Source organism: Podarcis filfolensis (genome assembly GCF_964270895.1).
Source record: "Podarcis filfolensis genome assembly, chromosome: 1".
Taxonomy (NCBI): domain Eukaryota; kingdom Metazoa; phylum Chordata; class Lepidosauria; order Squamata; family Lacertidae; genus Podarcis; species Podarcis filfolensis.
The window spans coordinates 30,370,726-30,397,369 of NC_139604.1; the positions used below are offsets into that span (position 1 = coordinate 30,370,726).

Consider the following 26,644-nt stretch of genomic DNA (forward strand, 5'->3'; position numbering starts at 1 on the left):
ATTACTCCACCTTTCTCTTAGTGTGAACTGGTATCAATTATTTAGCCAGTTTTATTATGTTATTAGAATACCTGCTGATTAATCATGAGTCACTTTAGAACACTGCCCTTCACTTGCATCATGCATTTCTTCTCTTAAATACAAGAGATGCAAGATTAAACAACTGACAAAGCTACAAAAATGAACACCATCAACCTGGACAGAAAAAATTGATACTTCACTCTGAGTATTGTCTTACTCCAGAGTACTTTTAAAAATTCTTTTTTTTAAAGCCCATAAACATTTTAAAAAATGGGAGAATAATAAAAAATCCAATTGATGCCGAAATCAGTACAAATGAGCTCTCCGCAGCTAAACTAAATTCTTATATGAGAGAGGGTGAGATCGGAACCAACTCCAACCTTTATTTTCACAATTAAAACCCCTTAAAAAAATAAACACAACAAAACAGACACAAGCAAATGTACAACTATCCAACACTGTCATGTTTATTCTTACCCAGCAAAGTAAAAAAGGGAACCCTTTAATACTTAATTTTGTGAGTATTAAACAACTAGTGTGAAAAACAAGATGCATGTAAACTATTTCTACTGCCTCTGCTTCAATGACTAGCTGAGACAACCTGTTATAGGAGGTGTTAATTGGCAATAGGAGTGCAAGTCAGAAGCATGTTCCCCATCGTCCTAACCCAGCAAGGCTAGGTCATTAAAGTGGAAATGAATTCTTTCATGCTGACTTAACTCTTGGAGTGCAGATTTTCAGCTGTTACACCTACAGACAATTGAGAGTGTGTGTTAAACCACTCGCCTCTAAAGAAGAACCCCTCTATATCGTGTATAATTTATATTTTATTATTCATGGAACTTATTCATTAAAAAATATAAATAAGTTTAAAGGGTTTTTAAAGCATTAATGCATACCTCCCTATATGCAGTTTCAGAAGAAAAGATATATATAGAGGTATTGCAATCTGTATACTTGGGGAAAAGAGTGTAAGACAAGTGGTTTTTCTTAACAAAGGTTAAATAATGCTAAAATCCCAAGGTAAAATTTGTGTTTAATCCCATCAATAGTTGTTAAAATCATCTGTACACTCCTATGGTTTTATCTCTGCTCATGTTTTATATTTGCAAGGCAGGGAAAATTTGGGTGTTCATGTATTTAGATATTTCTAAATACCATCACCATATGGTCACAGGGCAACGTGCAGCATATTAAAACACACCTCTACATATTTCTAAAGCCAATTAAAACATCAATACAAAGTAGACACAGCATAAACTAAAATGAGAAAATCATGAAACAGCAATGGGTGCAATACCAAACTACCCTCAAACAAGTTACACTTCACCTCCAAAAGCCTGGCAAAAAGGTATATCTTTACATTCCTCCTGAAAGAGTGTAATGGTGAGATGAAACACATCTCAGTGGGAAGAACATTCCAACGTTTTGGCGCCACCACTGATACAGCCCTACTATGGGTCCTTGCACTGCTGACCCTGTGCTGGACAGGGACCATCAGATGGTCTTCAATGGCTGATCTTAAAGACCATGCTGGATTGGAATAGGAGGTGTTCAAAGTACAGTACACACATCTAAGCAATACCATATGCAGCCAGTGTGTGAGACTAGGTTTAGTTCAGATTCCTGCTCAGACATGAGGCTTAGTGGATGAGGTTGGGCCAGTTGCTATCTTGGTGCCCAAACTCTCTTGACTGCATTGTTGCAAGGAGACGATGGAGTGCACATCACACTAACTTCTTGGTGGAAGGGTGAGCTAAAGGACAAAGAACCTCTACCTACCACAAAAAAATAGTATTGTCCAAAAAACCCCTGTAATTATTACCTACACACAGAACATAGCAGTAAGATGTGCTCAGACACTCTTTTCAATTAATGCTTTACAAAAATATTTTCTGAAATGAGATGAACAGCATCTTGCTAGAAATGTCCACTTTTGTTGTCCTTCAGAGCTAAGGATATATACATTAGCGAACTAGAGGAAGCCAACACACCCCAGTGATAAGCAGCAGACAATGTACCAAAGAAATCTAAAAAGGGCAATTCTCCAAGAGTTTTCAAGCATCAAAATGCCATTCCACACTATGCAACACACTTAAAATGACTAGTCCCACTATTTGGCTCAGAGGAAAGAACTTAAGTCCATTTGCTTTTTCATGAGACAAATGTTTAGATGCCATCTGTAGAGATTACTGGTGGACAGTCATATGAAGGGAATTTACTTTCTGAAACATTTATAAGGAGACCGTAAGGAGCACTGAAGCTGACTGAAAACATATGCTCAGTAAGCACTATTAAAATTTACAGAAAAAGGAAACAAAGAAGAGTATATAGCATCAATGTGTTATTCTAGAAATACTAGAAAGTTCTAAAAAAAATCTTCTCCAGTCCATTAGAAGCAATTTTGTCAAAATTATGTATACACGTATATATGAGATTCTCTGTTGCTCTAAAAAACAATGATTAAGTCAAGAGTTCCTGGAATACTGTTCATGTGTACATTCTACAAAACTGGATGTTATAAAGCTTAAAATCTTAGTTAAAATATCCCATGAGAATGGACAATTAATGTAAACCTGCAAAAAAGTAAAACTTTACGAATGGGAGAATGCATACAGCTTGATACAGGGAACTCAACAAAATGTATGAAAAATGCTGCCTGTGCTTTCAAAAGTCTACTGGAGGTCATGTGTATCTGAATCCTTGTCTTAAAAAAAACCCCAATAACCCGATACTTGTATACTTTCCTTGCTTGGATATTTTCAATATTTATGGAAGCTTTGTGATTTCCACTGCAGGGGAAAAAGCCAGTGCTGCCCCCGACCTACCATGACATTTAGCTCAGCTATTTCACCGAGAACACACAGAAGCCATTTTACCATAGGAGTGGGTGGGAGGGACTCATTCCACATCCTGCTGTGTCTCAAGCTGAAGGGGAGATGCATATTCACCCCTTCCTCCCTCTGTGTGAGGAAGGCTTTGCATGCATAGGATCTGCTGGCTTAGCTCAAAACATAGCAAGAAGCAGGCAGGTTAGGAGCCAAAAACACACTTTCGTGCCTTCCTCAATCTTCCAAAAGGTTGAAATCCTCTGCAAATTTTTGGGGTTTAGGAAATGTAGAGGAGGAAACAACTTGATTTCCTGCCCTTTCCCACTAAAGGGGTATCAATACAATAGGCTGCTTACAGGCATTTATTTTTTCAGAATCCTGAACTGATTCAATGATTGAGGTAAGGTACCCAGTGTTCTTGATGATGTGATAGCCTGTTAGAAAAGGAGACAATAGTAATCTCCTGACCCCAAGATTTCCTGAGTCCAGTTCAGGAATGCAGAGTTCCCAGCATGAGAACAGATACTGCTTAAAGTTTTTCTTTATGTCCTTCCTCATATATCTTGGCTTTTTTAAGAGGTTACTTGAGGAAAGAGGTGGGCCAACATACTTCTGCACACCTCTCCTCTGGGCTTTTCATTAATGCTTTAGAACCTGACCATGCACACATTGACTCAAGAGTGAGTCCCACTGACTGAGGAATATGCCACATTAAATTAAATTAGAATTAGCATAGGATTGCAAGCCATATCTGAATGGGTATGGATGACCGAAAACGTCCATACCCATTCAGATTATTAACATCACTTCTGCCGTTCTCTTCTGCTGCACTAGCAGCAGAGCTTAACAGGAAATTAACAACACTCCTGAAACCCATTTTTTTAAAAATCAAACAATAGAACATTAAAAAGAAACTTTTAACAATATATGCCTGGTAACCACAATGCCAGGATGCAAGTTCCTGAAGTGTAAGAAAGACCTAACGCGTTTATGGTTCAAGACAAGTTAGAAGAATGCTTGCCTTCAGATTTTTCAACAGATCGTTCATCTGTCATTGTAAAACACACAAAAGGAAACAGTGCGTGTGAGTTCAACTTCTCCATACATTAAATCAGCATGTACAAAAGGATTTTTAGATCACTGGCAGGTCTCTTAGGTGCTACAGGTTTTATCAATGAGTTCTTTAAAAAAAAAAAAAGGAAAGAGTTTCTACAGAATCAAGCAGTGCAGCACTTGAAACCTCTTTCAAAGTGACAGTTTTCAAGTGCCATGTACAATGCCCTAATCTGGAAGTGTCCCAGCTAACCCATCTGATCAACAATTTCACAGATGGAAGCACTTGATGCCTAATTGGCAAGCCCATTATTCAAACAAAATAGCTATTTGCAATTCTTGCTTCTTTATTTCCAGTTGAAGTGCTAACGCGGCTAAGAGACAGGTCACCCCTCCCCCCCCCCGCTCCATTCTAAAAGAAGTGGTCCACCTTTACATGTATTCCCAGAAGACACCACTTAAAAGCATCTAGCCAAAATTGCAATAAGCAAATATGGCAAGATGCTATGTTCTGCATTCAAGGACAGACTTAGCTGGCGTTGCAGTTACTCTTTTTGAGGGCTGTATACAGTGTTACTCTGGGTTATTTACCCACCCACCCGCATCATCATGTCACCAGCTGTCAGTGCTATTGTGCACTAGAAATGACATTTCAGAATTCAGAAAAGGAAATGCAGTGAGAAGAAATGTTTAATTTACATTAATAAATTATATCAGTAAATTCCAAATCCTTAGTCAACACAAGGTAATTGTACAGTTACCCCCTATAGCCCAGGTGTATGCAAAAGGAATATAGGCATTTACTGGTAGATGTCTAGGTGGTTAGCAATAGAACAGCAAGGGGCTCTGGCTCCAAATTGTTGGAACAGCAGCAAAAACAAAACAAAAAAGTCTTTTTCCATCTAAATTAGGCTGCTGATATTAAGAAAGCAGATCAGGGGTGCATTTTGGTGTGACAGGAACTCAGCTCAATTCACTACAGGTACTGAAAACACATTACTAGGCTCTGAATGCACTCAGAAGCAGAATCATTTTTTAAATCCTCATTGTGCGTCTATTGTACATGGCTCCTGTTAGTAGATCTTGGGGTTCTAGAAAAAAACAAAGTAGGCTGGCCAAGCCTAAATCATGCCCACTCCTGGCTGCAACCCAGTGGAGAAATCCCTCCTTATCTGCCCTGTACACAAAAGACATGAGCAAACATGGCTGTTGACAACACAAATCTTTCATTATAAAAGCCATCAGTCTTATTTGAGCAGTCCCCATACTGCTCACTGGAAAGAATGGCTATGAGCCAGGCCCAGGTTCTCAGCCACAATTCCACCTTTTGTAAAGCAGGAAAATTTTTATTCATTAAATTTATATCCTACTCTTCCTACCAAATAGTGCTCAGAGCAGCTAATGTAAGATCCAGTGATACTGCATGAGGTTTTTTTGTTTTTACAATCAAGCAGTATATAAATTTTATGAAACTGATAAGTAAACACCCAATAATTAAAATGACCATTATAACAATGACAGCGCCTAAATGCACCAATTCCCTGCCAAAGGCCTGGCCAAACAAAATGATGATGATCTTCTGCATGCGACTGTTAAAAGAAAAAAATTTCCAAGGCAGAAAATGTGGCATTTATTACACTTTCAAAGGAAGAAGCTAAGGGGAGATCTGCTCCAACGCTTATTTATTCTATTGTACCTCCCCTATACACTCAAGGTATCTCCTTAAAATAGGGTCATCAGAGGCAGTCTGAATTACTTTAAAGTAAAAATAGGCAATATCAGGACTGGGGACGGAATGTGGCTCTCCAAGCCTCCCGACTACCCTCAGCCACATTACCTACAAGCTCTATTTTGCAGCTTCGTGCTTTTGCTTGGCTGGACTGTGCTATTGAACTCTGATGTTTCTTGCTTCCTTGGACCGAGAATGAGTGCAGAAACTGTTTTAGTGCCTTAATGTAAAATTTACAATAATTGCCCCATCCACTGTTGCTTCTGGCCCCACCCTCCCCTGGTGTGTGATCACTGGAGCATTTGCCAAAAGAGAATGAGGCCCTTGCCTGAAAAAGGTTGTCCCCCCTCCTGCTTTCAGAGGTGAAAAGCCCCTTCTTTCCCTAAGGAGACGGATAATGGCCACATTCAGACTACTACCCAAAGACCAGTTGTTGGTGATCTTAGTTTGCAAAGAAGCTATGATTTGAGGAGAGTATGCAAGTCCAAGGTTTCTCTCTACTTACATCCAATCCTCTAAGCCAAGCTTTCCAAACTGTGTGTTGCAACACTTAAGTGCAGAGGTTTTCAATGTTTTTGAGTCCACAGCTTGTTCTGCGGCACCCGTGTGGAGCCCAGTTATGCCACCCCTTGCCTGCAGAGCCAGCAGCCCTTCAGGCCTTTTTGAACACACCCTTGTGGAGTGCTCCTCAGCTCCCCTCTTCTCCCCTCCCCTTGGGAGTCCTCTGGACAGTCGCAACTGCTCTGGGCTCCCCCCCCCCGCCCCAAAGAGAGGTGCCTCCTTACATTTCCTCACAGAGGCCTGGGAAGCAGCCCCTGGCCAGCCCCAAAAGCACCATTCACCTGGGGAGCTCGTAGCCAGGGCTGCTGCAACAAATAGCTGGGCAAGCCTTTAGGAGGCAGAGAGGCAAGAGGGCATCAGAGGTGGGATGGAAGAGCGACAGAGGCCAGTGTTGCCTGCAGCACCCCGACCATCATTCAAGGCACCCCAGGGTGCCACAGTACACTGGTTGAAAAGCACTGCATTAGTGTGTCTGCTGCAGTATGTAGGTGTGTTGCGCAAACACTCCCCTCATTCCTCCCAGGTTTGGAAAGGGGTTAAACCTTGTTTACTAGTAAAACTGAATTACTGTGTCGCTAAATGATGCATGCCTAAAAAGTGTCCCTGACATGAACAGTTTGGAAAGTTCTGCTCTAAGCCACTGATTCCCAATTAGCTACCTATGGCGGACTCCGTTTTTCAATAGCCAAGGCATGGAGTCCCTACCTTTGGAAATTTTGATATCTCTAAGGTAGTTTTTGTTGTGTGAATGGTGCCACGGACCTCCTGTGTGGGTTACGTGGACTGCCTGGGGTCCATGCACCACCAGTTGGGAACCACTGCTCTCAGTTTTATGAAGTAATCACTAATTGCAACATTTGTCTCTCAACTTGTCAGAAGAATCATTGCTATAGTATTGATAGCCAACATCAGACACCGAACACAGCTCCCATTTCAATGTGAACACCCCCCCCCAAAAAAAAAATGCTCTAGAGAATTGAGGAATCATATGGAACAGAACAGCTGTCCAAAGAGAATAACTTTTCTATATCAGCTTTATCCATGCCATTCATAATCTTATAAACGTCAATCATGTTACCTCTTATTCCAACTTTTCTCAAAACTGAACAGTACCAAATGTTGTAACCTTTCACCAACTCCACAATGTCCTTTGTGAGCTGATGTAACCAGAACTGTAGACAGCATTCAAAATGTGGTCTCACCATAGATTTGTACAACACCATTATGGTATCAGCAATTTTATTTTCCATTCATTTCCTAATGAACTTGCCCTTTTTATATCTGCTACACACTCACAATGCAATTGACAGAAATAATATTCCCAATGCGAGATGAGCGCGCAACCCCAGAGTCGTCTGCGACTGGACCTTACGGTCAGGGGTAACTTTACCTTTACGCTTTTGTTAGTGAGGACCTCCACAGGTTTAAAAGCCCTTCCACAAGTCAAAGGGCCACAGTGGTTAGAAGGGCTTTTAAACCTGTGGAGGTCCTATACCACAGTTATTTTCCTACCTTGAATGCATCCTCATTTATCACTCCTCTCCATTTACATGCCTACCTGGAGAGTTCAGACCGACGTCAAGCCAAGACACCCCACTCTCAAGCATCACATGAAAATATCATGCATAATTTTTCAAACAGAGGTATTCTGCTGTCATTATCTCTCCCTCTAATGGAGAACTATTGCTAACAACAGTTTTGCTTATTTGCCTTTTTCATCATGAAATTGCACTACAAAACAGGTCACCAAAACAGAACAAAAAATTGCAGTGCAATTTTATAATAAACTGAGCCACAGAAATTAAGTTTAAATGTGTTCTTTTCCCTGATTTGGTGAGAGAAGGACCATTACAATAGTTACAAAGCCTCTAACCTTCTCCGTTTCACTCCAAGGAGAAATTATTATAGATTATGCCTAAATGCACATCTGTTGGGAATTCTAAAGTGATGGACTTTCAAGCTTACTTTAAATTAAGATAGGCTTGAAAAGAAACTGCTACGGACTTGGTCATCAGCATGCCAGTAGGCAGCAGTGATAGAAACAAACATGGAAATCTTTGCCAAAAAAGACCTCAGGACTTTTTAAGGTATGGCATTTTGTTGTGAAAGAGAATAAAGATTACATTGGGTGGAAGGTGTTGGAGGCTTTCTTGGAGGAGCTGTTATTTAAAATAACCATCTTCCTGTACCCAAAAACAAGCATGAAGTTGAAGTACTACAGATCTATTTCCTTACACACAGCAGTCAGTTTTCAATGTTTTTAATTTGTACTATGGCTATGGTGATAACCATGAGGTCTGTGTAAACTAGGTCTGTTCACGCTTACATTGCATCATATGAATGAAAACTGAACTATCATCACTAAGCCAGGAAGGTTTTATTTGCAACTTGTTTGTGTTTTCCACTGCCTGCTGGATCAGATTTTGCCAATTCATCATCTGTGAACATATGATCCCACATGACTAACAAAAATATCCTACAACTTCACACATTGCACACAGACAAATTATGTTTGGAAAGTTAAGACAGTGCAATAATTTACACTGATGTATTAGACAAAGCAGGCTTTTGTGTATGAAAGTTCAAGCCACAATAAACATGCTGTCACGTTGACACAAGAAACCCTGTTGCTGCCTTTGCTGCAAGAAACATACACAGCTCCCCTTCAATAATTCATATACAGTAATGTTCACTCAAAATCATGCAACATTGCACCCTCTTCTTTGCACTTACCGTATTTCAAGTGTCTGTGGAAGTTTGATCATATTGGGCTTTTTGTTTTGATGATTAAAAGTAAGACTTTAGGAACTGTAATTAAAACTTTTAAAAAAGTAGTTAACATACTGTATACTAACCTGTCCCAGACCAGGCATACCTCCTCCAAGACGAAGAAGTCTATCCATGTTTTCTAAAGAAAAGAAACAAAAAGAAAGCATACCTAGATTCTGATCTGTTTACTAAATTGTTCTCCATGTAATTCACCTTCAGTCACTCAGTATGTCAAAAATATTGGTAGTAATTACAACACAACATCAGACTTCCTGTTAATTAACACCACATATTAATTCAAGAAGCTGTCTTCCATACTAATTAACAACCTTACTTTAACTGCATTGGTTTTGGGTTATCCCTGGATTTGAAAAAGACAAGCATTTCTTGTTTTTTTATATATATAGCATTTGCAAAAATCATTGACATTCTCCTCACCCCACTTACCTGAAAAAGCATCTGCATAGCAAAGTAAACAAAACTCATCACCTGTATAATAGAATTCCCTTCAATTTGTCCAGAACGCATCGATATAAAAATAATTCAAAAGTGAAATTTTTTAACATCCTCATTAGTAAGTTCTGTGCTAATTAACTTACAGCTTGTCAGTTAGCATCAAAACTACATGTGAAAGACGCTGAACAAATTATAGATTTCTGAATTAGCATCAAAAGCTTTTCTTAATGAACTCATTACACCAAAAGAATGCTGTAAACATTAAATGCCTTTAGTTAAAATACTAAGGGCTATAGTTCTGTACATTTCCAATCTTGTTAAATGCGGAAAGAGATTAAACCATCAGCATTCTACTATTTGTTATATTGATCTAGCCCTAACACACCTCCAGGTACAACATGTCATTATTAGGTTCTGAAATCTTGAATATCTTAAAACACAAGCAAGCATGCATTAAAGTGCTCAGAATAGCTAAACTTCCTGAGCCAAGGCTCAACAGGCTCTAGAGCCAGAACGTCTCTCTCACCACTATCAACAGAGTCCACATTCCCAAGATGAGTGGTAAAGGCTTCCAGGGCAGAAGGCATGCAACAGGGGTGGGTAACCTCTGGCGTGCAGGCCTAATTTGGCCCACTAGGCTTCCCTATTTGGTTCGCGAGACAGCTGCAGTCAAGCCACACCCACCTGCCCTACACCTGACATCATATATGATGTCTGCTGAAGAGCCGCTTGAATAAGAGACTTTGCAAATTGCTTTGTCCAGCACTTAAATGAATGAATGTTAGTGCTTCAGTGAGCTGTGGTTAGAGATTTGGAAAGAAAGGTGTCAAAGGGGCTCCCTCTAACCGACAATCAGCTGGTGACAAGGTAAAGAGAGCCTCTTAGAAGGTGCACTAGGAATGCCAATTAGCACACACATTCAAAGGAGGTTTGCTCTAACTAACAATCAGCTGACTGAGGAGTACAGCAACTTCTTTCAAGTTTGACAGGTGGACGGTCTTGCTCCAATCTAGTTCCCTACCTTGGCACATAACTTCAAGCAGGCCTAGATCATAGCGTGGGGTGAGGTAGAAAGGGAGGCTGCACTAAGAACATCTCTCTAGATATGCTTGCTCTAGATCTGACCTAAGACTGTGATGGGATTTAAGAGAAATGGATCCTTCAATACTTCATCTACTGATTGCTACAACTTCTCTCTTCCTCTTATTCAGGTGTCTACAGTGGTGCCTCGCAAGACGAAATTAATTCGTTCTGCGAATTTTTTCGTCTAGCGAATTTTTCGTCTTGCGAAGCACGAAATCCCATAGGAATGCATTGAAAATCAATTAATGTGTTCCTATGGTCAAAAAAAGTCCAAACAAAGCCAAATTTGGTACAACAAGAGTTTATTAAGTGCTCTTTAAAGTCACACATACTGTAAAGAGCATTTCAAAATTCAAACCCAGAATTTTTTTTAAAAAACAGCAGAGTGGTCCAATGGTCACAGAAAATCATAAAAATGCAGAAAAAAAACACAAGCTTCCAGATTCTTGCAAACCCCTCCCCAACTGTTCCCCCACCCACCCAGCACACAGAAATTCAAATCCAGATTTTTTTAAAAAAAACAGCAGAGTGCCCCAATGGTCACAGAAAATCATAAAAATGCAGGAAAAAAACACACAAGCTTCCAGATTCTTGCAAACCCCTCCCCAACACCAAGTCCTTGAATTCCAAACACCCCAACCCAAAATCCAAACCCCCCCAAAAAAGTTTTAAAAGTTTAACTTACCAAATGGCTGCAAAAGAAGTTTTGGAAAAGCTTCAAAAATCACCAAAGTCTTTAAAAATCTCAAAAAAGGCTACTATGTACACTGCGTTCTATGAGTTGCTCCTCGAAGTCAAGTCGCAACTGTATTAACGGTGTTAAGAAAAAGGAAACAAACTTGCAAGACGTTTTCGTCTTGCGAAGCAAGCCCATAGGGAAATTCGTCTTGCAAAGCAGCTCATAAAACGGAAAACCCTTTCGTCTAGCGAGTTTTCCGTCTTGCGGGGCACCACTGTACATAGTTGGTAAGAATGTAATACACAATTTGCCCAAAGTGTTAAGCTACCTTTCAGTCTGGTTCCTATTAATTTCTGAATGAGTAGATAATTACAGTCAAGGGGTTCTTTATGCACATGTGAGCTCCAACATGTAGATAAAGCTCCCACATATGCAAATGTGGCCTTTCAAAAACTTCAGTATCAGGGCAGCTCTAAACACCACCATCTGCACATGAATGAAGCTCCCCACCACCACCACTGTAGCTCCAGATTGACTATACTGACACAAAAGCTCCACGATGGAAGCTTTGGAGCAAGCCAGCAAACTTCAATATTATAACCAACATTTAACTCATTTAACTAAACTTTTAAGATGAGAAAAGTTTCTAAGATTTAATAATTTTGTTCAAAAGTCTTAGTGAGAAAAGAACTAGCAGTAAAAGACCCCTGGTTTTCAAAGTCTCATAAACCATAGGTGCAGCATGGAACTAGCTTTCTAATGCAGACAAATGTTCTCTGAAATACTCAATAATCAACTGATTATTGATACTTGCAAAGTGGTGGGCGCAGGTGATTGGTGGTGCCCGCAAACCCTCTTTTGGCCCTGCTGCAAGTTTACCCACTCCATACCTGTCCTAGATTAGGTGTAGACAGGTGGGTATGGCTTGGCCAAAATGGCTTAATTATACCCGTGGGCCAGAAGTATCTCACTGCTGCTCTAGATAACAGAATTATGTTCCTAAACAATTTAAATAACACACAGCCAAACATCTAAAGCAGGCATGGCCTGACCACTGGTCCTGTTACCTAGGGATGATGGGAGTTGTAGTCCCAAAACATTTAGAGGGCCAAGTTTGGCCATGCCTGATCTAAAGCAATAACTGGATCTATTCTATGTTTACCTTGTACTCACCGGTTTTCTGTTCCTTTAAACAACTCTCTTCCTGGTCTCAGTTGGCTGTCCAAATTCTAGTGTAGGTAAAGCTTAATTCCAACCTAAACAGAAGGAACAACAATTATTTAGAGTAAGGAGCATTTGCACTGCTTTAAGTATTCAGTGCTCATAAATATACAGTGGTACCTTGGGTTACATACGCTTCAGGTTACATACGTCGCTAACCCAGAAATAGTACCTCGGGTTAAGAACTCTGCTTCAGGATGAGAACAGAAATCACGTGGTGGTGGCACGGGAGGCCCCATTAGCTAAAATGGTGCTTCAGGTTAAGAGCAGTTTCAGGTTAAGAACGGATCTCCGGAACGAATTAAGTACGTAACCAGAGGTACCACTGTAGTCAATAGCAGTGTTAGAAACTAGGACAGGAAAGCCATTTGCCACATGGCTCCTGAAACCTAGGTTATGGGCCCCACAACAGAATGTCTAGCCACATTTTTTTTCAATTCAGTTACACTTTCTATTTATTTGTTTGAAACACATGAACTAATACACAGTTCACATCAGTGACACATTCTTATTCATATTTTAAAAAGCAATTCTTAATTGGACAACACAAACATAAATGGGGCTCAGCCCCTGCAAGTGGCCAAAACCATGTTATTTGAATTAATTTTTACAAATACTGGCATATTTTTCACACACACACACACACACACACACACGGGAGAGGCAAAGGGAAGGTCAGCCAGTGATCTCACTTGGGGGGCAGGAAGAGGTAAAGCAGCACAATGGCAGCAGCTGTCAGCACCAACCTGGTGAGGTGACCGACACTTCGCTGCACAAGCAGCAGCGATCTAACTTGTGTGCAGGATGGGGAGGCATTTCTCCTGCACCCTCAGTGGTCGGTGGCAGCAATTTTCCTGTGTCTCAGTCGCCACACATGGCGCCAAGTCTTCTTAAAGTGCTCACAATCTGCTAATCCCTGGTTGCAAAATGCACCTGGCGCTTGGCTGATTTCAAAACCTGGGCAACTGTAGTGTAGTGTTTATTTTTAAAGCACAGGTGGTGACAATTTTGTGCGCGTTCAGTAGGAAGGGGTTTTATGATTAAAGAACTACCTTTGAAATTGTAATTTTGTAATGCTAAGAGAAAAATGCATATTGTATTTAGAACAATAAATGATGTTCCAATATACTCAGCTTCATTTTTAATTTTTTTAAACATATTTTTATTAAAGATTTCTTGGTTTACAAAAGTATGTGTAATGTCTCTTTTTTCAAGCTTTATTTCTTGATATGCACATCAGTTTAATGAAGAGCTGTGTGCGGAAATATTTTTAAGCTAATAAAAAAACAGAATTAGCTAATACATCCTGGAGTAACTCTCCAAGCACAAGCTAACTGCTATATTACCCATGAAAACTCTTCCTATTGTCCACTTGAATCATGTAACCTTATCTCTTATTATCACATTTACAGGTGCTAAATACCAATTTGATTCAACGCAGCAAATTAAAATTGCCTATTTAGCAACACAGAGTAGCCATTGTTAAAACATATCAACGATTATATAAAGGACTTTGAGGTTGCCACATTACTGTATTTAAAATTGAGGCTCCAGAGGTGAAAAGTGAGCTGATTGAAGGAATAGTAAACTTTCTCCTTCTGCCCTCCACACAGATCCAGTGTTACATACAAGTGCTGCCAACCCTTAAGGAAGCTCCTAAATCCACTTCAAAAAACTAGTTTCATTATTGTCCTCAAAGCACGTTTAGGAGCACCCCATAGCTCATTTTAATCTTGGTTGGCGACAGTCACACAATGCAGAACCCATTTTATTTTATTAACGATTAAGTGGTATATAAATAACTTCAATAAAATGATAACATTTCCAAGCGGTGTTTACCAGATGTAAGGTGAAAGGTAGAGGGGAAGATTTGCAGGCTTTTCAGATCAATCCCTAAATCCAAGTTAATTGTAAGTCTGCACCAGTCCCAAGAAAATGTTGGATGCAAGCCTTTATTAGCCATTTACAGTAGTTAAACATTTCATGAAAGCTGAAAAAGCATTTTTCACATTTTCATATGGGCAAGTTTTTTGCAGATGGATGCTGTTGAGGTGCCAAAAAATAATAGTTAATGAACAAGTACACCAGGAGTTCTGCACAAATGCAACAGGATCTCCAATTATCATAAATATTTGTATTTGCAAATATTTATGCATAATGCAGTATTGTTTTAATAACTATTCCAATGCAAAAATGCTACTTAGAATTTTAAGCTTGGGGGAAGCATTGCCAAGAAAACAATGTAAACATTCTACTATTGGTTTTGTCAAACATTCTATTAATAGCTAGTTATACATTCTTTAATAGGCTACAAGAGCCACAAACCCATTTTTCAATTAACTTCAACACCTACCACATGTGTATATGAGCATTCTCTACCCAGACATTCTGGGATGACAAGAGAAAGCTATCAATTATGTACAACAGAAAGAGACAGGGGGCCTCCCACCTGGTACTCAGATTTCTCTTGATTTGAACTCAATTGCTAGACAAGAGAAGGCATCTTGAGCTTTTTCCTGACATGAACTGCCAAGACATTTCCAAATACTGCAGCATGAAACCAACTCAGATTAGAATTCATCTGTATCAATTCTGGATCATATGAAAGGACTAGCTCCTTGATAAATATGCAGCATAACTGAGTTACTTGTAAAAACAAAATTGTTGATTACAAGATCCAATGCTGCACATAAGGCAATTAGCTAGTTTGGGCTAATTTTGTTAAATTTTTGTCTTGCTTTTTCCATCTTATTTCTTCTGTATGTCCCTTATTTTTTCACAGAGGATGCTAAGCATGAACATTTTATAATTAAAAATGCAAACAAAAACAAAAAAGTAGTTTGTTGTAGTTAATATACTATAGTATACTATAGTAAAGTCAAAGAATGTAACACTGGCTAACAATCACTAAGCTACTACATGAATTTTACTACATGGTATCTGAAGAAGTGTGCATGCACACGAAAGCTCATACCAAGAACTAACTTAGTTGGTCTTTAGGGTGCTACTGGAAGGAAAAAAAATTTTTTACATGAATTTTATTACTCTGCAGATGGGAAACCACAATAAAACATATCATAAGGGCAATACAAAATTATTACAATGACTGGCTCATCTTGAAGTGTGAACAACTGTATAGGCCTCTAGTGTAAAGGAATAACTTGCATTAGAAAGACATAGGGTCTCACACAAACATATCTAAACAGGAGAATCAAGAGAGATTACACATATTATAAAGCTCTTACAAAATGTATAAACTACTATGCTTTCTTGTCAATAAAAAACAGACAGTAAGATATAGCAACCAAAAGCTTTGGTACACAACTTCACAGCTACAGTGGTGGAGCAGTTAAAAATAGTTAGTTTTTTCTTTTAAAACATGGGACTACTACCACCACAGGCAGTTATTGGGTTCAGAGTTCTTATCAGAGGCAGCAAGAGATCACTGGACTGCATCCTCAATTCAGGTGCTTTTTAACAGCACCCTCAGTAAAACTTCACCTGTTTCTACAATTTCACACATCGCACATGTTTTCGAAAAGGACCTGAAATTATGAAAACACTCCACAAGTTCAAAGCAGCATTTTGAACTTGGGAGACCGACAGCCCTCTAAGTTAACAGTTTACCTGAGTACAAAATTGCAGACTGAACTCTTTCACCACACCTCAGGGTTTTAACCCCTTTTTTCCTAATACTATCCGTGGCAGAGAAAAATCAAAAGTTTGATGACCTTTCCTTCCGTCCTTCACTTGGCAACAGCTTTAGATCAAGATGAAGAAAAAGATGGTAGTCAGAGATTATGATGGTATAACCAAGCCCTACACTTTCAAACAGAGTAAGTCAGCAATGGAGGATTTGTATACGCAGGGCTGGGGAAAACATGACCCTCATGATGCGGCTAAACCAACGGTGGGCAGGAGGGGTGTGTGTCTATGTATTCATGTGCGTGTATACATATATACATATGTATATATGTGTGTGTGTGTGTAGGCCATCCCAAATATATATTTTCTAATGCAGGCCACAATAAATAAATATTAATTATACACACACATACAGTGGTACCTCTGGTTACGTACTTAATCCGTTCTGGAGGTCCGTTCTTAAGCTGAAACTGTTCTTAACCTGAAGCACCACTTTAGGTAATGGGGCCTCCTGCTGCCACTGCGCTGCCACCACACGATTTCTGTTCTCATCCTGAAGCAAAGTTCTTAACCCGAGGTACTATTTCTGGGTTGGCGGAATCTGTAACCTGAAGCGTATGTAACCCGAGGTACCACTGTATATATTTGGAGAGGCCTGCATCAGACCAGCAAAGGCTCCTGAACCAGCTTTTAAACAATAATAATAACAACGTCTGTCTGTGTATTTGAGGAGGCCTGCATATGACCAGCAAAAGGCTCATGACTCAGTTTTTAAACAATCATTAACAACAACATACGGTATATCTCCCCCACCGAAATTAGAAACCCGAGTCCCGATGGGTCAGAGAAGCACGCCGCCCCTTGCTTCTGAACTGCGTCTTTTGCAGCCGCCTCTGGTTGTTTTAGATCCTGGAGATCAAGATAAAAAGCGAAGAAAACTTGACGAAGTAGCCAGCGCCCCTTGCCTCTTGGCTTGCCTACAACTCCCATGGCGCCGCCCCTCACCCCGCAGTTATCGGGTCATCCTGGCAGGGGGGTTCGCGAACCCAACGAAGCCCGGAGGGCAACCACGCCGGCTACTCCCGCGTCACAGGCCGCCCTCACACGCGCGGGCCCGAGGCCTACCTGGCCGCTCGAGCCCTTCCGTCTCGCAGACAGCCGCGCTCGCCGCCGCCTTCGCTCTGCCGGGCCGCGATGAATCAGCCCGATTCATTCAAAGCCGGCGCACCGTCCCAGGCCTTCCCCCTCACGCCTTGCACTCTCAGACAGCCTTCCCCCGAACACTTCCGGAGGCCAAAGGGCGACGCCCGTCTTCGGCTTCCGTTCCACGGCGGCGACCAATAGCGCGACCGAACTCGGAGCCATGGCGACGGGACGTCCCGCCTACGCTGACTCCCTTTCGCCGCTTCTGCTGCTTCTCCGGCTACGCCCCGCCTCCCGGGTTGCCCGGAGCTTCGTGGCCTCAGCGCTGTTGTTTCCTACATGACCCCCAAAAAACCCGCCTACGTGTGTTGGTACGCGCGGGACCCTGATTGGCCACGATACCCAGCGCGTGCCTGTTTCATGGTTGCTGTTGTTTTGAGACTCACTCCCGCCTTTATCTACCTATCCGCACATTCAGCGCACATAGCTCTTCCCTCCAGATAATCCTGGCAACTGTAGTTTCTTAAACTCTGTGAGGGGTATGTATGTATGTATGTATGTATGTATGTATTTATTTATTTAATCATTCATTCATCTCAGTGCTTTTTTTCTGGGGGGATGCATACCCCTAAACATTTTGTGAATCTTTGTACTTCTGTCCATTTACTTTATTTATTTTTGCCGATTTGAACTATAAAATGCTGATTTTCTTGAGTCAAAATGAGAGTACCCCTAAACATTTTTTTAGAAAAAAAAAAGCACTGCATTCATTCATTTATTTAATTTGCATACTTCCCTATACCCGCAGGTCACAGGGCGGTTCACAAGATAAAATAATATAAAAACACAAAATACATACCATAGAAGAAACCCAATAATGCCCCCAACACATTTTAATAGGGCATTGGATGTCTGTCAATCAAAGGCTTCCTTAAAGAGGAACGTTTTTGCCTGGTGCCTAAAGGAAACTACAGTTCCCAGGATTCCTTGGGGGAAAGCAATGTGCTTCAATTGTCAGACCATTTGTATTGTCAACACCAACTGGCAGCAGTTTTCCAGAGATGTCTCCCAGTTCTTCCATTAGATTGAACCTGGGATCTTCTGCATACAAGTATAAGCTTCACCGCTGGTCTATGGCCCCTCTCACCACCACACCCAATTTTATTGCCATGGCAGTGTCTTAGGCTGAGAGAGAGCGAATGGGCCTGGGCAGGCCGGGTTGTCCTCTTATATACCTGCTGGGATTGATAAGGCATCTGACCCTCACCTGAATCTCATAGCTCTCCTGTAGCTGCCTGTGATTAGTTATCATTAACTCTTGGGGAAAATAATTAACATCACACGTCATGTGTATGGAAGTTGCCGAACCAATTAACCAACTAGAAGGATTACTATTAATAGCACCAGTTTTCCTATAACTTGATATTGCTGGATAGTTTTGATGAACTGCAAAAGCATTTTTAGTTTGCTTTCTGTTGCCACCCTGGAACTTTTCTTTATTAGTGCCACTTTGTTTTGTACAATTCCTTGCAAATGAAGGAAAACTTGTATATGTATGCTTGTATATGTATAATTTTGGTTACTGAAGACAAACAAGATTGTACAAAAACAAGATTGGGTGCAGGCCTGGCCAGGACATAGGTATCCTGACTGACAAAGGTGACCTGTGTGCTTGCTTGCTTGCTTGCTTGCTTGCTTAACAGCTGTTGGGAACTTCAAGGTCCCTGCTCTCCCTTCTTACGGTCTTTGTACTGTACCTGGAGACTCCAATAGAGAACATTCCATGTCAAGAAGGAGAACAAGTGGGCACTCTATCAAATGACAGGGTAGGAGTTACACAGAGCCAGTGGCGTAGCGTGGGGGGTGCAGGGGGGGCCGGCCGCACCGGGCGCAACATCTGGGGTTAGGGCAAATCCACGGGTTAGGGGGCGCAAATCCACGGGTTAGGGGGCGCAAATTACTTGCCTTGCCCCGGGTGCTGACAACCCACGCTACGCCACTGCACAGAGCAGGGCCTTTTCACTGGTGGTGCCCATTGTATGCCTCGCTCTCCCCAGACTTGCTCTCTTTTGGCCTGTATTTTGGAGCTTTATAATTTAGGAAGACTTTGGAAGAACTGGTTGACAAGTCTTATCAGTCATCTATGTATGAGCAGATTTTATTTCCTCCTATTCTGTGCTTCTGCTTCACCAGGGTTTACACCAACATAATAGAGTTGGCCAGGATGCCAAAAGGGATACGATTTATGAGCTTTCTCCATTATCTGCACAGCAGAGGGTGTTCAGTCAACAGTGCAAAGGCTGAGCTCCTAAGGGGGCCCCTGCACCCGGGCAATCTAGATGGATTTTATTTATATCTATAAGATTTTGCAGACTTTGGCTGTGAACTGGGGCCCTACAAAAAAAAAAATCAAGTTGCGCCCCACTGCTTCAAATTGGGCCCCACTGGCTAGCCCTGAGTCTCATAGTTGCTGGACCTGAGTTGCCCTGCCCTTGCATGGGCTTGCAATTTGGGGAAAGGGGAGACTGCGGCACTGGGGAGAGGGCGAGCTGGCGAGGCCCCCTAGATTTAAAGGCCTTAGGCTTCAGCCTACTTAGCCTATACATACCGTAAATCTGGCACTGGCTGGGTGTTGCTCATGCATGCAAGTTTTGTGCCACACGATACCATCACCGAAAAGCTGGGCCATATTCCCCATTTCAACAGAAAATCAGATATGCTTTTTCTTTAATAGGTTGGAGGGAGGGGATATATACTAGCATTTTGATGAGAGCATTGTGTGGACCCTGGACAAATCGGAGCAGTATGAAGTCCACAATAAGCTTCCCAAGTCTGATATGCTTAACTACTACAGCACAGTTTTGATCTCTTTACAGTAGGGATGGCAAACTTCTAGCTCTCCCATCACACCTGATCTGACCATACTGGCTGGGACTGTTGGAAGTTGGAGTCCAACAACATCTGGAGGGCCGCAGGTTCCCCATCCCTGCACTGCAGTTTATGGACGGTATCCAAACTGTGGGAGGCAGTGGAAGACAGGAGTGCCTGGCATGCTCTGGTCCATGGGGTCACGAAGAGTCGGACACAACTAAACGACTAAACAACAACAATCCTAAAAACAATTTATCCAGGAGCAAATCCTGCTGAAATCACACATACAGACAGGTTGCATATGTTTACAGCAGCAAACTCCACCAAGATCAGCAGAAACACAATTGTCTCTTAAGAATACAGCATTACACATAATAGAATACACATAATAAACTTTCTAGGGTTAAAAAAAGAAGAAGTGAAGCCTGTCCAAACATCAAAGCCACTTGCATTTTCCAGGCATATGCATCTGCAACTCATATGCATTGGTCACATGTAGTGATTTAGACCTGGGTTTAATGCATTTCCTACCCAGAAATGCGGCACTTGTAAGGAAAGTGTTACTGTAGGGAAATCAACATACTGTCAGTGAAGATGTCTTTGGATGGAGGTTGCTTCACAAGGAACACATTTTGGTGAATGTGATCATTCAAGAACTTAATTTAGGAAATATAAAAGCAGCTGTGATGCAAACAAGAAAGTCTTAGTGTCAGAAAAAGCAAGTTTGTACCCAAGTTTTGCTAGTGTCATAAGGACTTTTCCGACTTCATGAAATGGAACTGCCTACCTTCATAGTATTAATGATTTAAATATTTTTGCCTATCAACAAGTAGAACTTTCCTTTTTCCTCTTTCCAGAACTGATCCCCCAAGCCTTTTATAGCATTTTTCTTTTCTTATGTAACTGCGAAATGTGCAGAAAGTTTATTAAGAATGTGGCGGGCGGGAGGAACAGAATTAAATAATCTTGAATGTGTGACCTCAGTTTATGCCATTCATAACAAGGTGGATTGAGTTGCTTGCCTTTCATTACAAAATAGCCTGCTTTGTGTCTATTATATATGGATTGGATTGACTGGGAACCAAGCCAATATTTCCCTTTATTGAAGAGACAATTTGTAACTCACGCAATGCTATTACAGGATTCCAGCGTTTCACGAGGTAATCATTTTGATGCAACAGTTCCTTGCAGGTGCAAGAATCTGGACTCAAACAAGAGATTTCTTATTCAGTTCAACTGCCAAAGCAGTTCCAAGCACATAAATGAGTTTGTGTGCTTCCCTGGACATGAATGTTCAGGTCATCTTTCCCTCTTCTTTGCTTACACCGTCAAGAACACATTTCTCACAACATGAAGCAAAACAAGCTTTTAGGAAAATACTGCATCCCTTCCCCCTTCAGGCAACCAAATCTACAGAGCAATCCTGTATGTGTAGAATGGGGCTAAGTCTCAGGTAAGACAAAGGCAATAAAATGATTTCATCCTAGCAAAAGTTCATACTTTACACTGGAGTGTTCAAATAACTATATTAACAACTATCACAGCAAAATGAAATGAAGGGAAAGTGAAATAAAATTCCAAGATAATGTGGAAGGTGAGCCCCAGGTCTAGATTAGGTTCAAACTAATCCTTTAAGCTTTAATGTGAGCTGATAATATTTATCAGGACATACTAGGACAGAGACCCTGTTGAGGTCCCCATTTATGTGTTGGTTTGTTTATGAAAACATACAATTTATATGCTGCTTAATATTACACAATCTCTAAGCAGTTTACACAAGATATACTAAATACAAAATAGGAATAAACATCAGGGGAGAAAATCAACATCTGTAAGGGGTTTCCAGAATTTCCACAATTTCCAGAATTTTTTTGGGGGGGGAGCCATGTGTTTTAAATATGCTGTGGATGTGCCTAGATAAAGAAAGCATTTGAGAAATTAAGAAACAAAGCAGTGCCTCTAAGGCTGGAAATGGCTGTCTTTGCTTAGAGATGGTAAGGTGTTGTTGTTGTTTAGTCGTTTAGTCGTGTCCGACTCTTCGTGACCCCATGGACCAGAGCACGCCAGGCACTTCTGTCTTCCACTGCCTCCCGCAGTTTAGTCAAACTCATGCTGGTAGCTTCGAGAACACTATCCAACCATCTCATCCTCTGTCATCCCCTTCTCCTTGTGCCTTTCATCTTTCCCAACATCAGGGTCTTTTCCAGGGAGTCTTCTCTTCTCATGAGGTGGCCAAAGTATTGGAGCCTCAGCTTCACGATCTGTCCTTCCAGTGAGCACTCAGGGCTGATTTCCTTAAGAATGGATAGGTTTGATCTTCTTGCAGTCCATGGGACTTTCAAGAGTCTCCTCCAGCACCATAATTCAAAAGCATCAATTCTTTGGGATGATAAGGTAGTGGGGGCTATTTCAATGAAGGAAGGACAAAAAATCCTTTTAAAAAACACAAAACAAATTAACATATTACCATGTACTTCAGTCCTGGTTTTTTCCTTAGTACTTGATTTTACTTCCTTTTGCCAGCAGGGAAAAGGGATGGACTGGTAAAACTGATTGCTTTGCATGACTAGTGTAACTCATGTACCTGGATCTCAGACCTCCAGGTTTTGGCAGGTGGTAGAGATGTCGCCACACTACACCGCAACCTCTAGGTGGTGACAGCACTGTCCAAAATCAGGATTAGTGTACTATAAACTGGACTGGACTTTAAAGTGCTTAGAGTTGGGTCTGATAAGCATCTATGGATGCCCAATGATCAAAATAAAACCAATGTCCTTGGACTTTGCAAAATTCTACTTCCACACCTCATTTTGTGTTTGTTTCATACTACAGTATTTCTTCTTCATGACAAATCATTTCTGAGTAAATAAAATAATTTTACATTTTAAGTTTGCATTTTGGCCCTCCCATCTTTAATTCTTAAACCTACTGCCCTTTTAATGCAACTGTATCATAACCAGCCCTTTTGACATTTTTTTTAGATTTGTAACCCAGTATGACATAATATTTAAAACCTTTTTATCAACCATTATTTAAAATGCCTTTAGAAATTTACCTTATTTCTATCTTGAATCTATTTTTACAGAGAACTCAATATACAGTACTATCTGAATATTTTTCCATGATGCTTACTTTACAATATCGCTTCAGGGATTTTATGTAGTCAATAGGCATCTTCCTCCCCACCACCATCTTCAGAGCTGAGCCCAAAATATAGAATTTGTTTATGCGATCCATTTTCCCAAGTTATCAACACCTTAACTAGCTTCCATCTCTAATTTGTTTACATGTTCACAGATTTAATCAGAGGCCAAAGTGAGCTGGAAGTGAGGGGGAAGCCCTAGATAATTAGGTCTTCTCAACTCATCTCCATTTCATTTCAGTGTAAGTATCCATATAAACAATAACACAGTTGTGATTTCAATTGGAACAGTGGGAGTGGAATTAAGAATCCTCTGTAGTATGCAGTATCCCCAAAATCATCCGAAAACAGCAAATCTGCTTGGGATTTACTTGTCACACAAACAGGGTTTGCTTCTCCCAGATAAAAAAGAATGAATTAAGGACCTCTGGTATTTCATATTGTTTCTATGTACACTATTCAGGGCAGTTTACAAACACTTTACAATCAAAACAATAAATTCAATTAAAAATGCAATTCCTTTCTTGTATTTTTTGTGTGTCTTTTTATTGAGTGGCTTGTTTTATACGATACTATGATTTTAAAATGTTGTGAGCCACCCTTAGTAGTGCACAGATGCTTAGAAAAGTAGTATATATCACTCGGTTCTTTTTACATGAGCAGGTTAATAAAATAAAGATAATCACATTGTGAAAACAGTGGCAGGAATTAAGATAAAAACACATAATATGACCGGGTTCTGACCAGAATTTTGCATGTCCAAGATGCTTGATTTCTGTTTTCTAGGGCTTTTCAGAGGTATAAGAATCCAACACAAAGAGAAGTTGCACAGGTCAATCCAAACTAAAAGAAGCTGTGTGGATAAATCAAATATGTATTCAGGGTGTTTTTCAGCCTCTGTTTTGGCATTCGGTATTTTCTGATGTCAATTTGCTCTCATAAACAAAGAGTTAACAGCAGGTATGCGCATGGCAGAGGTACCTTTGAGTCTCAAATGAGTATTACATTCCTGAAGAAATAACCATTAAAATGCACTGTCTCTGCCCTGCAGGATTTTACAGAACTTGCATGAAATTTTAACACATATTAACAGACTCCGCTGTATCTCATAACGTGTACATTCTGGAGATATATTTAACTGTGGCACCCAGACTTTAACTGAACGGCATAGTAAATGCACTGTGATTCAGTGATCACTCATCTCTACAAAACAGGATTGCTGCATGCTTGCCACGAGAGGGAGGAGAACAGTAGAAATTTTGGCATAACCTAAATCAGATTTAACTATGACTTACAAAGCCATGTGTGCTGTGACCTGCAACATGCTTGAAAGGCTCAGTTTTTGCAGTCACAGGTAGACAGCAAACAAGAGCATTATGCCAAATAAATGTTTATCATCTTCAACCCTATACTACAGCAAGCACCTTACCCTCTGAAATAGCCTTTTGGAGTCACAGGCAGCTGCAGTCCATGAGCACACGTCTACTGCTGCTTTTATGAGTAATCAAACCCAACATTGGCCTCTCCAAAATCTCTTTCTACTGGGCATTCATTGCAGTTTGTGTTCCGTGTGTTCAGTGGTGTAGCATGGGTTGTCAGTGCCCTGGGCTGCACAGAGGGAGCTGGTGGGAGGGAGGGAAACAAATAGAGTACGCATGCACATTCAAGGCCTAACGGCATCCATGTGACCCAGAACATTGCAGCCACAGAGATAAGAAAAGAAGAGTTGCTCCACTGTCTGGAGAGGTCACTTCCTGGTTCACATGGAGAAACCATTTTCAACACAGCCCAGTGACGGAAGCATGCACCTGTATTGAGGCAGCACCAGGTGTTGAAATTTTGCACCCCTAACCATTTTGTCCCCAGGGGGCAACCACCTGTGTGGCCCCTCTCCCATGCTACGCCATTGATTATGGTGCCAGGGCAGTGATTCATAATTCAACTTTCATTACCGTTTATGCCTGCAGAAGTTTCAGGATTGACAGCCCCTGCTTCATTTCCAGTCAGTGCATGCTCTGTAACCTCTTGCTGAAATTCTGTTACTTTTTATGCCACAAATGTTTTGGGGAGGGTGGGTGTGTTGTCACTTTTCCTGTGCTGTGGTGCACAAGCCATAGCTGTCAACTTTCAGAATTGAAAATAAGGGATCAGCAGCCTCGAAAATAAGGGATCAGCAGCCTCACCTGTCCCGGGGACAGTCTACGGGATATCTAACAATCCGGGATAGTAACTGGAAGCAGCAGGAAACGGCACTGGAATAAGGGAATTTCCCGCAAAAAAAGGGAAGGTTGACAACTATGGCACAAGCGCCTCTCCAAATGACAATAAGGGGATTACATTGGGAGAGCTTCACTGAATAAGTAGTAAAGGGGAATGGTGTGTTCAGTCTAAACCACCACTAATACACAAGTACCACATCAGTGACATGTTGCACAATACACCTCAAAAAAACGCACCAGTGGTGGGGTCCTTAGAAGCAAAAATGCTACATCTCCCCTAATGCTGATTTGAATTTAGCTTTGCTAAACCTGTAGATACCGTACTGGCATTTTAGAATATAAAGTGACAACAGACTTTCGCTGTTATTCTTAATGATATATCAAGTCATCGTATTGTTTTCTCATGAACGATACGAATATCGTAATATCATAATATAAATATCTATTCAGAACAAGAAAAGAGAGGAAACAAGAGAAATATTTACATTAGGAAGTACAGTGAATTAATTGCATATGTAAAACCAATATCCAAGTTGTTACTTCTGACAGATGGTATTTTATATTTTGATGTTAAATATATATATTCTTAATCATATATGTCAAGGAAAAGAGACCATATGTTGTTAAACACTTCCAAATCATCATTTATTACGAGGGGCCTCATTCTACTATGGTCGCATCCGGCATGACACATATTTGACATGCTGGATGAGACCATGGGGAGGTGAGGTTCTTGATTGCTCCTCATAATAAGTGACAATCTGGAAGTGTCTAAAATACATCTACCCCATTTCTGCAATTATTGGTTAGTTTTCATTGTAAAGGTGCCACATAATTATTTTTCGTGTCTGACTTATGTCTCTAAAAACAGAAAGGCCCATGAAGTGTTAATGGGGGAAGGACCAAGGGAAGTTTCACTGATGAGGGTAAGCATGTCTTCTAGGCTGAAGTCTCATGGTAGTTGTTGGTTTCTCAATATTAACGGTGAACGCGATAAAAGCAAATGCAGCTTGCGCAATTATAGCTGACTGGGAAGTGTTGCACAACAAAACCTCTGGACTTTTTGCAGTCAGGAGGGTGAATGATGAAATGCACTGGGAAGTGTGGGATAACCCTTGCTTTGGTGCAACGTCATCAAACAAATCAGAGTAAATGCTCACTAAATAGCCAATGCCATCTAATCCCCTGTAAGGAAATCAGGATCAATGCTCAATAAACAGG

The 26,644-nt window shown here is 40.8% G+C and overlaps 1 protein-coding gene across 4 annotated transcripts in view; it reads right to left on the minus strand.

Moving 5' to 3' along the window:
• The window catches only part of PSMD14 (proteasome 26S subunit, non-ATPase 14), a gene marked incomplete at its 5' end in the record, with an annotated part of 59,676 nt that extends 42,128 nt beyond the window's left edge, over positions 1–17,548 (minus strand). The window contains 4 exons of one of the 4 annotated variants that reach the window (XM_083582535.1): positions 9,051–9,103; positions 12,356–12,438; positions 16,862–16,957; positions 17,174–17,483. In XM_083582535.1, the coding sequence (XP_083438661.1) occupies positions 9,051–9,098 (48 nt within the window). Of the gene's footprint in view, positions 1–9,050; positions 9,132–12,355; positions 12,439–16,845; positions 16,958–17,173 lie in introns of those variants that run through there. The other 3 variants (XM_083582536.1, XM_083582537.1, XM_083582534.1) reach the window with 3 other exon arrangements.
• Positions 17,549–26,644: the final 9,096 nt, after the last annotated feature.